The 17,522-nt window shown below is 37.6% G+C and overlaps 1 protein-coding gene across 1 annotated transcript in view; it reads right to left on the reverse strand.

Annotated features, from left to right (window-relative positions):
- Positions 1 to 10,013, reverse strand: part of SH3BP1 (SH3 domain binding protein 1) — a 31,140-nt gene extending 21,127 nt beyond the window's left edge. Inside the window, exons 1-3 of the mRNA XM_087968339.1 lie at positions 9,490 to 10,013; positions 3,095 to 3,137; positions 1,994 to 2,098 (exon numbers count right to left, since the gene is read on the reverse strand). Of these exons, the coding sequence (XP_087824465.1) occupies positions 1,994 to 2,098; positions 3,095 to 3,137; positions 9,490 to 9,551 (210 nt within the window). The 5' untranslated portion in view covers positions 9,552 to 10,013. The remainder of the gene's footprint in view (positions 1 to 1,993; positions 2,099 to 3,094; positions 3,138 to 9,489) is intronic.
- Between the last annotated feature and the right edge of the window lie 7,509 nt (positions 10,014 to 17,522).

Genomic DNA, 17,522 nt, shown 5'->3' on the forward strand with positions numbered 1-17,522 from the left:
CCAAACTTGATTGCAGGAAATACGATTTCAGCAACAGAGTGGTCAATGTCTGGAATACTCTACCTGATTCTGTGGTTTCTTCCCCAAACCCCAAAAACTTTAACTTTAGACTGTCTACTATTGACCTCACCCCTTTCCTAAGAGGTCTGTAGGGGGCATGCATAAGCGCACCAACGTGCCTACCGTCCCTGTCCTATTATTTCTTTTTTATTTGTATCCATTTAATGTATTCATAACCATGTTTATACTTATACCTGTTATCTAACACTTGCTTGACAAACAACAAACAAACAAACAAATGAATGAATAAATAAATAAATAAAATAAATAAATATACCATGGATTTTAAGGCAAACCATTATTGGTACTAATGGGGCCAATTTATACCTTATTCTGAAGATAGCAAATGTGTCTCTATTCTTCCTGGCTGCACCCATGAGGGGGCATATATTGCTAAAAAATGTCCACAGCTTGGCTAGTTGAATTTAGTGATTAGTATTCTGGATTTACTGTATTCACTCAGAAGCTAGAGATGTAATAATATAAGAACAAACTGAAAAAGATTACTTCATCCTCTGGTTCCTTCTAGCTAGAAGAAAGAAGATGAAAAAAATAATTCTAAAGGATATGAAGTACAAAAGTATTACTGGTCTAAAATAGACAACTAATGAAAGAGTTATAAAGCTTGATTAATAAATTCTCTTGCTTTTTAATATTTTTTATTTTACCATTCCTTGAAGGAATGCAGGTAGTCTGTTATCATTCTCTCCTATTTTTTTTAATTATTAGAAAAGTTCTGTGTAGTATATTAGTCTGAAAAGAGTAATTGGCTCCCTTCCTCCCTTTCATACCTATTTATATACAGAAGCAAAAATGAACTGCAGAAGAAAAATAACAAATAGAATATATATAAATAGAATATAATAGCAGGAGAGTCTATTTCCAATATTAGCTTCTACCTGGTATCGAACTCCCAGCCTCCTGATTGTGAGGTGAGAAATCCAATGTATCCAGAAGATATTAAATACTAGAAGACTATCTTAGGAGTTTATCTGCAAGGGCAACAGAACTTAAATCTACCATAGCCTAGGATAAATGCTACAGATAGAACTGTGGATTAATATTAACAGAATAACAGAATGGGAAGGGACCTTATAGGCCATCTAGTTCTAAACCCCTGCCCAAGCAGGAGACCCTACACTATTTCTGACAGATGGCAGTCCAGTCTCTTCTAGAAAGCTTCCAATGATGAAGCTCCCACGACTTCTGAAGGCAAGCTGTTCCACTGGTGCATTGTTCTCACTTCCAGAAAAAAATTCATTATTTCTAGGTTGAATCTCTCCTTGATCAGTTTCCATCCATTATTCCTTGTCTGGCTTTCAGGTGCTTTGGAAAATAGCTTGACTTCCCTCCTCTCTGTGATAGCCCCTCAAATATTGAAACACTGCTGTCATGTTTCCCCTGGCCCTTCTCTTCACTAGACTATCCATGCCCAGTTCCTCTAACTGTTTTCATATTATTTAGCCTCCAGTACCCTAATAATCTTTGTTGATCTTCTCTGTACACTTTCTAGAGTGTCAGCATCCTTTTTATAGTATGGTGACCAAAACTGGATGCAGTATTGTAGGTGTGGTCTTACTAAGGCTTTATATATTAGACCATTTTAATTCCCAGGTTTCTTTAATCTCCTAGAGATTTGCATAGGAGCTGTACAGTAGCAAAGCTGGAGATAAAACTCTATAGTACAATTTAGATCAGCACCCAAAGCTGGAGCCATGAAGAGGAAAAAAATTATAGGCATAAATTACTGTGTAATCCATTGCACTTTTTTTCTCAGTGTAGAATAGTATCAGCTTCTAAAAAAGGTGAGGTGGGGAAAGAAAGATGTTTTATACTTGAGAACTATCATGAAGCACCAAAAATGTGCTTCCCATATTGTAAATACATTGTGAACTAAGAAAGAACCACAAAAAAGGGGGAAAATGAGATTTACCACCCGTTTGTCCAGTTCTGCTCCATATTGCCCCTGGAGGCAAGCCACAAGCCTCTTGTGCACATTATGTGCTGCCCGTTTGACTGGTTCAATTCTCTGTTCAACCTAAAACAGAAAGTGGAACAGTTAGCTGAGAAGAAATAAGGAGAAATTCATTTTCTTTGCATCCACTGTGGTTCCCCAAACATACTGTAAGTATATGGGCATATATATATATGCAAATAGCTTCTGTGAACATCCTTTGCTTCATCTTGGCCAGTCTGTCACTCACAATTTTGTTTGTTTAAATCATTTTTAACTGCTTATTGTTGTAATCTCATGTTATACTGAGACACTCAGTTGTTAGGAGTTGGGTAACATACAAATTTGATAAAATATAAATATTTATTCATGGACTCCTGCAGTGCTGAAAATGCATTGTAGTGTTATTAAAATGACACAACTGGAGTTAAAAAAAATGCAGCCACTTTTGAAAGCATACCCAGAATAGTCTGATCATCTTCTCCTTTTGGAGATTGTGGCTAAAATACGTACATTGCATTTATCTGTGGCACATCATCATAATTTTTATTTATGTAGCTACCCTTCTCATTGTCAGAATTTTACACTGAATTCAAATATTATGGTCTTTTTTTCCCTATGCATTTTATGCCAGGGGGGAAAAAAACAGTTAAATAAAGAAAGGCCCAATGACTCTAGGATATCTTATGAGTGATGGCACTAAGACTCATCCATTTGAAAGCCTCTTCGCTGCCTTTAAAAACTCCATTAATTTAAGGACAGAGAGAGACCCAGTTCACAGTACATCTGCAGCTTTGTATGTTCTACAGTTTTGCTAGTCTGTGTTGTTTCAAATGCTCTGCATCTTATGGGGAGTTGTCCCCACCCCCCACCCCACCCAGTGGAGTCTCATTGTACTCAGCTTGCATGACACGGCTTACTAGTAGACCTGGATTGTTTTGGAAGAGGACGATTCCAGTCCAAGATTGTCTTGTGACTCAGAGACAGAGCGAAAACAAACTGCTCAATTTGGTCACGCCTTCTCTGCCAGCACAGAGCTACAGGTAAGCACATGCCCACTAATGAAACCCGGTGCCTCACCTGGAGCAAGTCTTCAGTCAAGTAATCCGCTGTCTCTTGGGCTCTGGAGAAGGAGGAGCAGCAATGGAAGAAAGAGGTCACCAACACACTTGTGCATTAACTTTATATTATTTCAATAATGTCTATAAGCCACCACCTTACATGTTACATCAGCATTATACTTTTAGGACAATGGTAGGGTTGTTTGTAAGGCAGATTGATTTATCCCTGGGAAAGAAGAATAGAATCAGGATTTTCCAGGCTCATAGTTGTCACTAACAATATACCTGGTTAGCATTCAGAAAAAAGAAACGTAAAGTATGGACAGAGATGGGGACAGTTGTCCCCACAGTTATTTAGACACGTTGGTACACAATGGAAGGGTTCTTGGGCAGTTGCAACATGTCAAGCAAATGCAGGCTTAAAATGTTCAAATGTTAGCTGTGGTTTAATTTTCACAATTCAACCTGAAGTTGAATGTAGGCCGAAGGCCTATAAATGGCAACATGAGGAATCAGCAAAAGCCTCACCCTTGGTTCCTTTTGAAAATAATTGTTACCAGGACTCTGGAAATGGAGCCTGAAAACTGATATTTCAACAGCACAATGCTATTTTGTGGAAAATTGGAATGCTTCCCAGATTCTGCAACACATTCTTGCTACTGATAAACAAAATAGTAAAGATGCCCTTAAGTCAAACTTGGCTCCAGTTGACTATATGGATATAATTGCTTTGGAATTTTCTTGATTGCAGAGATGGCTTGCCATTCTTACCTACTCCCAGACAACTGCTCTTCCAGACTAGCCTTCTGCCATAACATTTCTGGTGATCTCCTATTTCAGCTCCTATCCCAGCTGCTTAGCTTTTGAGTCCACACAGAATCAGTCAACTGTCACCATTAGATGAGGCCCATCTGAGCCATGCAAGATACCCAAAGCTCAAAATATTACCAGACCATCCATATTGAGTTTTCTGAACTCAAAAGATGTTCTTTCCTGAGGTTGGGGCAAAATGGACTGGCAAAAAAACCTGGAACACATCCCACTCAAAAGATTACAATAGATGCTTTGGTCAAACTCTCCCCCACTTCAGTTCTTGGACAAATAACCACTAGGGCATCTTCCAGAAAAACATAGAGGACACTTTCTCACAGTCTGGGAAATGCCTTTCCTGAAATGTTGCCGTTGTCTTATTCTTAGCCCTATGTCTGACAATATCCTCCATCTCCTTTTGTTTTTGATGTTTGTATTTTGGTTAGAAACACATCCCAAACTCTGATCTAGAGGAAATATATGGGATTTTAGTTACCTTGACATGCTTAGTTTGAATTTCACAGCAAACTGGAATGAATACAAATGAATACAAATCAGGAAATCAAAGAAGATAGAAGCCAATCTCAGCAACTAAGATACGAGGAATTAAATTCCCAGAATTGGGATTGGCTTGGGAATTCTGAGAATTAAAGTCCACATCCCTTAAAGTTGTCAGTATTGAGAAACACTGGTATATATCATGGGAAACATGTGCTGGCAGTATCGTCTTTTTGCTGGGTCTCCAAGATGTTGCCTTCATCTTGTACCTAACAGATAACAGATAATCAGTTGGAAGGGACCTTGTAGGTCATCTAGTCCAACCCTTCCACCCAAGCGGGAGACCCTACACCATTTCTGGCAAATGGCAGTCCAATCTCTTCTTGAAAGTGTCAAGTGATGGCGCTCCCACAACTTCCGAGGGCAAGCTGTTCCATTGGTTGATTGTTCTCACTGTCAGAAAGTTTCTCCTTATTTCCAGGTTAAATCTCTCCTTGTTCAGTTACCATCCATTATCCCTTGTCTGGCCTACAGGTGCTTTAGAAAAGGTATAATATAGCTTTCTTTTATCCTTACCTAAACCATAATGTTTCCCCTTTAAAAACAACCTGTAGCAGTTTAAAGAAATATATAATCTGATGCAGTTTGTCAATTGCTTTTTCCATTGCCTACTAAGATAAACATAGAGAGTTGATGGGACTAGCTCCACATCTATTTGTTGCTTTAGACTGGTATGGGCACATCTTTTCCCTTGGACATTCGTCTACATTTTTTTTTCTTCCATCTCCCAGCAGAAAATGCTGAGAAGTAGGCTGGTGGTGGCACCATATTTGAAAGTGCCATGCTTTCCAGAGGACAGTGTGACTCTTTCAAAATCTGTATCCACTATTGCAATTCAAGTTTTTTTTTTTTAAAAAGAACTTGTACTTATTTCAAAACTTTGCACCTTTTCAAATCTGCTCAGAGCACATGAAAAAGATCAAGGGCTAAAGGCTTGCAGAATTTGCAATGAGTTTCCTTGTGTACAATAAAGCAGCAGATGTGGGTTGCGCCATTTATCAAAATTGTCACTCACCTCCCTGTTAGGAATGTAAGTCACCTAACAGTTGGGTTGGAAAATATATAAACCAGGATAGACATTTTAATACTGTCTCTTTAAGGGAATGCTAAAATTGTAATTGGGTGTGGTTCCTCAAACGGCCATAAGATGGAGCCAGAAACCTGGGTTGTTCTGTTCTGTTGTTGCTGAGAGTGTTGCCGTTCCTGCATTTCCCTATTGACTGTTGCTGATCGTCGTTATTCTTAGATTTGATGTGAGTCTTTTACTGAACTGTTTTTGATACTGGACTTTGTTATTGGATTATTCCTGGACTGAAAACTGACTGCTATAACCGTGTATGACTTGGACTGTGTTGGACTTTGCTTAACCGTTAACTGGAAGTAAAAACCTACATTTTACTATACAGTGTATCTTTGTGCTGGTTGTGTGTTATTCCTCGCCACTCTCACTACGTCTCCCTGTGTGCACTCATTCTCCTAACAGGGAATTACCTCAACACTGGTTATGGGCCCAGGCCATACCAGGCTCAGATAACTGAGAATTGGTGTGAATGCACAGTACTGTATACAGACAGCTGTTTACTGTTTAATTGTGGGTTACAATCCTGGTAAAGATGGCACAAGACCTGTCAACAAGTCTATCACCGATAACCCGGTTGGATGGAACAAACTGACAACAGCCATTAGAATATTAAAGGAACATGTTCTTGCACAGGAACAGGAAGCTCAAATACAAATCCCAAAGAAGATATAAAAACCCACCCACTCTCAACTCCATTTTGTCAGCTGTCCCAGAACCACATACTGCTGCTGGTTCTGCCAATCAATAAACCAACTTTCTTTCCAATCAGCCTCCATTTTATTCTCAGCTTGGAACTGGAACTAAATTTTTCTTCCAACAGTACCATGGTTGTTAGAGGAATGACTGCAGTTATTAAGTGAATCGTATGGCTGTTAAGCAAATCTGGCTTCCTCCGTTGTCTTTGCTTAATGTCAGAAGCACCTGAGTAAGGTTGCAAATGACAATCCCAGGATCCTGCGATGCTGCAACCATTGTGAATACATGCTGGTTGCCAAGCACCCCCAAGATTTGATCACATGGTGGTGGAGATGCTGCAACAGTGATAAGTGGGAGAACTGCACTTTTTTCAGTGCTGTAACTTTGAAAAATAACTAAATGAATGCTGGTTAAGTTGAGGATTACCTGCACTTCAGTCTAGGATTGGGCTGTGTGGACAGCAGTTTTTATATTGTAATAGTGCTTTGCCAACTCAAGAAGTGGATTCTTACATTTCAACTTTTAGCCCCTACTCTCTGAAAAAAGAGAGTCAGGAAAAGGTGGCAATGCATAAGCTTACAGCTAAGATGACTCCAATAGTTATGGATCCGTTCACCAATTGCTGATGAACTGAAAATTACTGTTATAACATTAATGTAACATTATCTTATGGGGGTGGGGGGAGGAAATCCCATTTCAAATAAATGCTCTGCTAAAAACACAAGTATTAATGTTAATGGTTTGGGACCTTAATTGCTGCTGCATTGTTGAAATAATGGTCACAACCATCCTGGGGAGATGATGAATTCTTCTCCCTGCATTTTTTTTTATTGTGTTGTGACTGATCCGAATGGTATTTTAATGAAAGTTGCAAACAAAGAATAGTTAAACCTAAAAACATGTTATTAACACGGCTCCTTGTTTTATGCAACAACAGCAATACTTAAGTGTCCCTTTGTGCAATTAGCCTAGGTGAGCAAGTCTGCAAAGATCCTTTTCACCCCCATCTTGGAATAGGATGAGTAACTTCACAACAATTAGACAGGGAAGACAGGAAAAGCAGCTTCAGGACTCCTGAGAGGAGAACCTTGCCCTAACTCTACTGATGTCATGCCCACATTTTAAAATATATGATAAGCAGTCAAATTTCTCTGTACTTCCGGCCTAAAAAAATGACAGGAACAAAGTTAAGAAGAGACCTCCTCATCCAACCTCTATGGAATCTCCCTTTTGACTGTTTTAGGACAGGAATAGACAACCAGGTGTCCTTATGTCTTGGAGTAGAGTTTCAAAATCCCCATTCAACATGACCAAGAGCCAGAGATTACGTGAATTTTAATCAAAATATTTGAAAGGCACTAAGCTGTTTATTGTTGTGCTAGTAAAATGTGTTTGCCATTGGGAGACCAAAAGTAAAATGCTACCCATCTATAGATGTGCTGAATTGTTAAAAAGCAGCCAGGAAATACAAGAAGAATCAAGAATCAAATTTATTTTATTTATATTTCCTATTTTTTAACTGCCCATCTTCCTCAGAGATAATTGAATTTTGATTTAAATCTTCTGAAGGACAATAATATTTCAGAGTTATTCTAACAATAACAACAGGAATAGCCCCACAGTTAGATAGGTGGCAACTAAATTTAACATACAAACGAATAAAATAAAACAAACAATAACATTATCTGTCCTCCTGCAAAGCAAACACTGCCTTCTCTTGGAGCAAAGATGCTGCTCATCTTCTTACTCATATTTGGCAAGAAAAAGTTTCTAACCTGTTGGACTAAATTCACCACATTGATTAAATGTGACGTGGTTGGGATGCAGGGTTAGTAGCAGTAGGTTGGTAAACATGAGCTAATAGAAACATGACCTTTGGCCTTTTTCTTTTTATTCGTCAGGAATGGAGATCCTATGATTTTCTGGCATTCTTGTAAATGCCATAATTCTTCCTACCTTGCCAGTTATAACTTATCGCTTGCATCTTTAGAAGTTTACCAATCTCCAGTTATTATTTCAGGGATACATAAGATCAACAGTATAAGCCTTTGATTGATAGCTGCTATTTTAACTGCTCAAGAAAGTGACTAAACATGAAACTGATATGCTCAGGGTATATATATGATGAGATTATAGCAATGTCATCGCCTACAAATATTGTACAGAATCTGCTATCTGAAAACCTCTGCTTTTATTTTAGGAAAGAGCAAAAGTGTCTATGCTTCTTTAGATGAGGTTTCAAAGCATGTGGTTGTTCACACACACAAAAAGATTCCAGTTTTACTTACAACAGGGAAAGGCAGCTTTCAGTTCTGCAGAATCCAGTTTTTGTTTCACTAATACCACAGACCATCAGTTGAACTACGGTATATACACAAAGGGTACTATATAAGCCCCTCAAAAGCCCCTCTCCTTCTCTGATAGGAATAATAGATGGATTCCGCATTTTCTACCCTGAAATCAATTTATGATTAGCCCCACTATTTTCATTTCAAGAGTTGTTGTTCTTAGCACTTCTCCTGCTAAGGCTCTGCTTGTTTTGCCCTGCATCACCTGGTTCTTACAGGTGAATCTATCAATGCATGATGCAGTAAGAAGGAATTATTTAGAATCTAGCTTGTTGCAGAGCCTGACACTGATAATGGTTGAGGGGGATTGCTTAGCTCAAGGTTATCAAACTGGTTTCTGCAGCCAAGGGAGAATGAGAATCTGAGCGTCCACACTCCTACTCCAGAACCTTAACCACCATAGCACACTAGCTTTCTTAATTTCAGCAGTGAGATCAACAGCATCAGGCTCAGCAACAAGCTATGATAAGAATGGAGAGATCATTTTGTTCTTGTTAACCAATTGGGAATCAGAACTCTTTCCCCTTTTGGTTGCAAAACCTGGGTGTTGAAGTCTTAACAGGGTTGCAGGAAACGAGGGCTATCCGTTGTGAGAAAATTCAGCACATTGCTAATCACCATGGAAGTTTTTTAGAAGTCTGCTGAGTGAGCATTGTGGTGGCATAGGAAGGTGATCCTGTAAGCCATTAATAAACTGTAATTAAATAATTCCACAGAAAAGGTAGGGTTGTGAATACATGCCCTGTACTAGATTTTTTTTGGAGAGGGGTGTACCTCCATCGAGAGCTACCCTGCAAGAATTTTAGCTACCCTTCAGCTAGAGGTACAAAATCTAAATCCAGATGAACTTTTAAACACAAAGTTCTAGCACCCCAAACTGCATAGAGAGTCTAGCAATGTAGCCAAACAACTAGTCCTTACCGTCCACTGCTACTTGGGTAACTGAGCTGTTGCCGCATCCAGTTAAACTGCTTCTTCATCATGCTGTGGGCCAAGCTGAAATAGCACCACCAAGGCAAGAAAACAAGCCAGAGGCTTTAGTACCTCCTCAAGACAAGGCAGCTGCACTTGCTGCCATCCGTTGCTCTCTCTCCCCGCCTTCACTGCAGGCTTCTTCTTGTCACTTCCTTGTCATCTTCTAGTTTGACCTCCTTTTTCTTCTCCACCTATCCTCCCTTTGTGTCTCTATGCCTCTCCTCCCAATTCTACTTCCTTCTCATGGTTTCCCCTTCCACTAATGAGCTTTACTCATCTTTTTCTGGGTGCTACTTTACTTTTTTTTTTTTTTGCAAACTTTCCAGCTTCCTAATTCTCTTGCTCCTTCTAGCCTCTAACACCACCTTTCCTTGTGCTTGTCAGGTAAAATTGGTGGCTGTTTCTCCAAGTTCCTGTCACCACCCCTTTAAAAAAAAACCCACACAAATAACTTCAGCCAAGACGTAAAGGGGAAATATGATTACAGCAAACATGAAACAAGGCAGAACAAGCTGATTTGCAAGGCTCATGTGGTAGCACTTCCTACTTTTTTCTGTTTTTTTTCTTTCTCCAGTGCTTAATAGTGAATGTTTGATACATTAACATAAAGGTTTGTACGAAGATGACAGCCCGTTGATTAGAATAGGTGGCAAAAATGAGCCTGCATGTTATCTGAGTCATGATTTATAAATAAGCCATCATATCTAGATTCACATAATAAGCTGCATTAAGGCTGAGCAAGCTTCTTATGGCTTAGCATAGTGTGTGAACGGACCAGAGGAAAACTACCTATAAAATACATACTCATGCACATCTGATTTACGAGTGTTCCCAGACAGGATCTCAAAGAGAATTGATCAGTATTACCTCTAGGCAAAGGCAAATGGGTTTTTCAAAGGCTTGGACCTCTTCAAGCAAAGCTGATAACGTGCAGTGATTCCAACTGTTTTAGTTGTGACCACACAAACAAAATATCTGTAATGATAAATGATGATATTCTGCCTTTCTGGAAATTTTCAGCTGCATACTGCACCACCAGTACAGGTTAACCTCCGATGCCAAAAGAAAATAAACATCAGAACAAAAACTATCTTAGAAAATATAGATTCTAAGCGTGCAAGATACAGCATTCTGTTACATGCTGATATTACACTCATGCCCACTGTTTTATTCTTCATCATCTCTAGTTCTGGAGATTTAATGCTCTTACCAACACCTTCTCAACTACAATGGATAAAAACGTGGTGGGTGTTTTTTTTAAAAGCAAAGCCTCCATAATGAAACCATGTGTATGCCTCCTTGATACTTGTGAAAATGCAACTTTGTAATGCATGTTTTTTCAACTTCATCTTTTCATGGTCTTTTTTTTAAAAAAAACCACTCCATTTCTATGAATACCAAATTTAAAATCTTTCTAATATTTCTGTAATTACATTTTTCTTCTTTTGTTTGGTTCAGGCAGGTATTTAAACATGAGTTTACCTGTCAGTTTTCAACAAGAATACAGAAATAAGATAGATATAAAAATATGTGAAATCAGTATGTCAAAGTTAAGGCACCAGTTAAGGCTGTATGTTTCAAAGAATCCCTAAATGAACGGAAGCTGAAACAAAGGTGAACACAGCTTTATCCTACTTTTTACATGCAATTATTTACTGATTCAAACTAAGAAATCAGTGAATGTGAAAAATGCAAGTTTGGATATCCTTTTAGTTACCGTACTTCCTTGTAATACCATTTTTTCCAGAAATAACCACTTCCAAATGCTGAATCATAATATTTGTTAAGGTAATTCCCCTTTAGGAGAATGAGCGCATACAGGGAGACGTATAGAGAGTAGTGTTTGAATAATACACATACAGTACACAGATACACTGTACAGTAAATGTAGGTTTTTACTTCCAGAAAGTTTAAGCAAAGTTCAAGATAAGCAGTCCAAAGTCATTCATAGGTAAATCAGTCAGTTTTTCAATCCAGGGATAATCCAATAACAAATTCCAGTGTCAAAAACAGTTCAGTAACAAACTTACATCAAATCCAGAAATAGCAGTCAATTAGGAAAAATGGAGGAACGGCAATACTTTCCAACAGAAGGAAACAGAGATACACTCACACTCTCCTGAGACTCAGACTAAACAACCCAGGTTTCTGGCTCCATCTTATGGCCATTTGAGAAACCACACCTAATTACAGTTTTGCATTTTCTTAAAGATACAGTTTCAAAATGTTTATCCTGGTTTATATATTTCTAACCCAAATATCTGTTACGTGACTTATATTCCTAACAATATTGATCAATGGTGCCTTAATATTTGCACAGAACAGTGTGGGCATGTATTGAAATGTATACACACGTCCACGTACCCACATATGAATTATAATTAATAATCCACAACAGATAAAAGATGTTCATTTCATATCACTTGGTTGGGTTGTGAAATTCAGTATTACAGTAGTCTTTTAAAAAGAAATTAATAACATTTTTGAAGGTTTAGTTTATTAGCAACATTTACAATGCAAAATGGATTTTCAGGTATGAAGTATATCCTGGTGGTGATGAACAGGTCTGGACAGTGATCATCTTCGTATGCTGGTTGAGCCCTTCCAGAAACGTTTGTCTTGATGCTACTGGGAATAACTTCAGAAAACAGTTAAGACTGGCATCATGCAACTGCTTCCCATCCCTAAATCCTGCTTTTATAACTGAGAACAACCGTAACAGTTTATATACTCCCAACAAAAAGTCTTTATTATCTGATAGGACCACTGAGCTATGTTAACTGGAGGTCATTCACATGTTCATCTGAGAGTCAAACAAGGACCTTATTGTATGATTACAGAAAACACACATATCTTTCATTGTCTTCCTTCTAACAGGTGTAACAACTTTCTTGACTGTTGACCACTTGCTTCCTTCTCCAAATTTCCTCTTCATCTATAAGTAATCCCCTTAATAACTGCTTGGTGCCATTCACTTGCTATATTATGGAGGAAGGCTCTGCCCTCATAAAGATTGAAACAAATGCATATTATTGTATTGCACCTTCAACTGAGACAAAGAAAGCCACTGATTTGACTGAAGAATTAACTGAAGAAATTTATGTTTACTTTTTACTAGCAGATGCAAACTTTGTTCCTGTGGCTTATAAAACTCATATATGGCCGATAGCAACTAGTCCAAGCATGATTATCCATGTTTTATTTGGTGTATGCTTTAATCAATTTTGTAGCTGTTTTCTATAGGTTTTATTTTGTCTGGGATTTTGACTTGTAATTAAGAATTTCATTCAAATTATGGTCTGAGAAACAGGAAACCTGAAGGAAAAAGCAGGAAAGCAGTCGTAGTCCAGTTGAGAAGTCAATTTTATAAGTAGTCCATGTTTGGTGACCATTTGTAGTTACAACAGTGATGAAAAAGTAACTTTACAACTAATCTTTGCATTTATGATGTTCACACTTATGCTTGTTGCAAATTTATAAAGCAAAGGGGAACTGAAATAAGATTATAAGCAGTCGTAATTTCACTTAGTGACTGCTTTAACAGCTGAGTTTGTGGTTGCTAAGCAAGAATTACATATAGTTGTAGATAAGAAAAAAAGATTTATCTCAGCACTTACAGTACCCTAAATCTAGATATTCAAGGAACTGAAATAGAACTGATATACACGTTCCGAATTGTATATGTAACTGAAATTATTGAGTAATTGTTGCAGAGATGGTATTCAGCAGGTTCTGACCAGTTATGGAGAACCGGTAACGGAAATTTTGAGTAGATCTGAGAACCAACAAACACCACCTCCAACCGGAGACTTTACCCCTGCCACGCCCACCAAGCCACGCCCACAGAACCAGTAGTAAAAAAAATTGAATCCCACCACTGAATTGTTGCATTTGCTTTTGAGGTCTGGAATTTTATGTAGAAAGACTAAGCATGTTCCAACCCTTTTTAACTTAAACAAGATTAGCCAAGTGCTGACACGCTTTAGTATCTTGCAAAAGCACAGAGTAAGGGGGTATAAAGCAAATGAAAATTATGAGAAAGAAGCTGATAGTAGTATGCATTTCAATTTAGTGGAAGCAAGACTTTTGATTCATAGGCTATGGGGAAAAATCATTAAATAATTGTTGCTCGACTGTATCTGTAAAATGAATAGTGGTGATAAAGATTGATTGCAATTTTTTTTAAAAAAATTATAGAGATAACAATGGTCAGAATCAAAGAATTTTTCAGTGCACTGGTCAGAGAATTCTGCATAACTCAATTTTGTAAAAATTCCAAAAAGACAAGAAAGTAAGCATAAGATGGATTACTTTGAATTTACCATCTCTAATGGGTTTTATTTAATTCTGAAATATTTAAGATTGTATTTCCAAGAGACAGGATTAAATTGTCTAAATAAATACATTTCTGTCTTAGAATTCCTCGTAAATGTGTTGCCTGTGAGATGATATGCACTTTATAACATACAACATAGCAGTGAAATGTTTAAACTAAAGTCTTGATCCACTGGATGGACAGCTTCATTCTTGTAATATTCTATTTGTAGCAGTCATCCATTGGACTGCAATCTCTCAAATACCAGGAATTATGTGAATTGAAATGCAACATATTTAGCAGACTTCCAGCTTAGAGAAAACCATTATATAATAATTCTTCTGAAGCAATCCTGCTACATTAGTTGATTGTAGTGGTAGTGCTGTCCTGGAAGTGATGAGTGAAGAATGCTGGGAGTATATACCAAGGAGATATATAGATGACACACACACACACACACACACACACACAGACTTGTCATCAATCCATTTAAAACAAGATAAATCAACATCAGCAGGTATTGCGGGCCCAATTGGCAAAATAAAGCTCAGGATCCTATCGGCTGGAAACATGCAGACGAGGCCTTCATCCTGCAATGGATAGACAATGGCTAAACTGATGTTGGTGATGATGATGATATACCCAGATATGAAGATCTCAGCTAATTAAAGCAGGTAGGCATCAGTGATATAGGAAATGCTGGAGGTGGATGATCGGTTTTGTGACAATGGCAAAGGCATAATTTCATACCATGCAGAAGGCAATGCTAAACTATTCCTCTATTTTAGCAAGAAAGCCACTTAGAAAGGTATATCGAGCCTCAGTGGCACAGTGGTTAGAGTGCAATACTGCAAACTACACCCACTGCAATTTGGCAGATCGAATCTCACCAGACTCAAGGCTGACCCATCCTTCCATGATGAATAAAACGAGGACCCAAATTGTTGGGGGCAATATGCTGACTCTGTAAACCGCTTTGAGAGGGCTGTAAAGCGGTATATAAGTCTAAGTGCTATTGCTATATAAAGTGTATAAAGTGACTGACAATATAGTGCCAGAAGAAGGGCCCTTCGGGTCAGGTGGCATTCAATGTTCTCCTGAGAAAAAGCTGAAGTTCTTTCAGAGTGTTAATGGTATTTACAATGCAATCAGTTTAAAGACTCTGGAATGGCTACTGCCATGTACGAGAAGAAAAGCTGGAGCTGCAAAGGCAGAATTACTGTGGGAGCACAGGACACAAGAAATATGAACATGGGATGCTCAACATAGTTGAAATGAACCAATAACACATTCAAAATCTTATGAAATGTTCTGGAATTGGACTTTTCAGTCAGAAGATCATGTTTATTACTCAGAACATGAAGAATGAAGGAAGAACAAAGTTGCTTTCATAATCAAGGAGATACTGTAGCAAGCAGAATAATTGGAAACGATGCAGTCAATGACTGAATATTAGATTTTGCAGACAACACTTTAACATGACAGTTACATACTTGTATCCTCCAATCACCGGCATAGAAGAGAACAGCAATGGGTCAAGTTTAATGTGAAATTGGTAGAACACGTAAGCTTGTGGTTGGAAATTAGAATGCCAAAGTAGGAAATAGTTTAAGGTTTAAAAGACAGTTAGATCTTTGGACTAAGAAACAGAAATGAAGCAGAATAGTCTGTTTTTGCTAATCCATTTTATTGCTAACATTCTTTAAACAACCAAAATGACATCTGTATAACTGGACATCACCAGATAGGGTGCACAAAAATCAGACTGACTATATTATTGATACAAGGCAGTGGAAGAACTTGGTTGTAACAGCAAAGATGAGGCTGGCTGTGCAATAACTCTGAAGTACATATGTGCAAGTTTGAAATCAAACTAAAGTGGAAAAAAGGCAATCAGCTTCCATAATATGATCTTGAATACATGCTAACCATTTTCAAGATCACAAATTGTTTTGAAATCTTGAACCTCATTGATAGGGAACTAGAAGAACTGTGAATTAAAATCAAAAAAGTATTAATGTGAAAAAAGATTGCCAAAGATCAAGAAATAGAAGGAAGTAAAATGGATGGCAGAAGAAAGTAAATAGCCAAGAGAAAAGAAGTTAGACACAAATCTTAGCGAAAAACTTACCAAAAATTTCAGAGAACAACTGAATGAGGCAAGAAGCAGAGGCAATGTAAACACATTAAAAATGAAAACAAGTACAAAAAAAGCCCCAAGTTTTCCAAGATCTGTTAACTTAGAAGTTCCAACCTCAAACTGATATACTAAAAAATGTCAGTGAAATGGTAGTATAACTAATAATTGATTCCAAGAAGATCAATCAAGATGGAAAGAGTAAACGGAAATACTGTACATTAGGGATAATTATACCAATATACCTTTAAAGATGCTCCCTATTTTTGAGCACCTTTAGTAGAAAAAAGAGGGCAATATTAGTAAGTCAGAGGTCTTTAAGAATGGAATATCTGCAGAACTATGCAAGTGACAGAAGAATTAATAAAGGTTCTAATCTGTTAATGGTATGTGGAAGACAGGAGGAAGAGCTTCAGACTGGACAACTGATATCTAAAAGATATCTTAGTCCATGGAAGGAGAAGAGGCACGAGAAGCATTTCAGAAGGAACTGTCCCTAACACTCTGGAGAGAAAAAGGGGAGGAGGGCCAACATATTTTCAGTCTTGTAATATTTTGTCACTTTAACCTTACAACAAAGATAGAACTTACATTCCCTATTGAGCTTCTTGTCTGGGTTACCTCAAACAATCGACATAATCAAACTATGCCTGCAAATTAGGAGAACACTACAGTAGACTACAGAGATCAGTCTGTATCCCAATACAAAAATAAAATAAAATAAAATAAAATAGCAAAATGTCCAAACTATTGTACAATATTCTTAACTCTCTTGTGCTAGCAAAATAATATTTAGGATCATACAATGTAAATTAGAGCCGTATAAAGAATGGAAAACCCAGGCGTTAAAGCTAGTTTTAAAAAAGACTGAGGAACAAGAAACACTATTATTGACATGTGCTGGATAAGTGAGAAAGCCAAAAGTACCCCAGTGAAATCAGTACTTGTTTCAGAACTATACAAGTCTTGGATTTTGTTGAACATGTCAAATCATGTACAGTAGTGTCCCTAGGAAAACAGGAATCTCAGAGTATCTCATGGTTGTTTAACATGGTTAAACAAACTGACTTCAGGTCAGTAAAAGATGAGATAAGGTTGTATACTCTCTCCCGATTCATTCAATTTATATGCTGGATATTTTACTGAGAAAGGCTGGATTGGAAAACAGTAAGTATAGAATTAAAATTCGAGACAGAAGCATCACAAATCTGCAGTATGCTGATGACACTACTCTGATAACTGAAAATGCAAATGATATGCAAGCTCTAGTAATGAAGGCAAAGGAGCACCAATGGAAAAATCAAGACTAAGATTAAATATAAAGATCACCAAACTAATGACAAGAGATACAACCACTACCTTAAAACTGACAAATAAATATACTGAAGTGATAGACAGTTTCTACCTTTCAGAATTGATAATCAACAGTAAAGTAGTAGTGAAGAAATACACTACAAGTTAACACTTGGTAGGATCGCAATTGAAGGCTTTGGAAAAAATACACAGATAGTGTGAAATGTTTGTATC

This window comes from Notechis scutatus, chromosome 6, assembly GCF_049901735.1.
Source record: "Notechis scutatus isolate UNSWTSFEM ecotype Mainland chromosome 6, rNotScu1.2, whole genome shotgun sequence".
In the NCBI taxonomy this organism is placed as follows: domain Eukaryota; kingdom Metazoa; phylum Chordata; class Lepidosauria; order Squamata; family Elapidae; genus Notechis; species Notechis scutatus.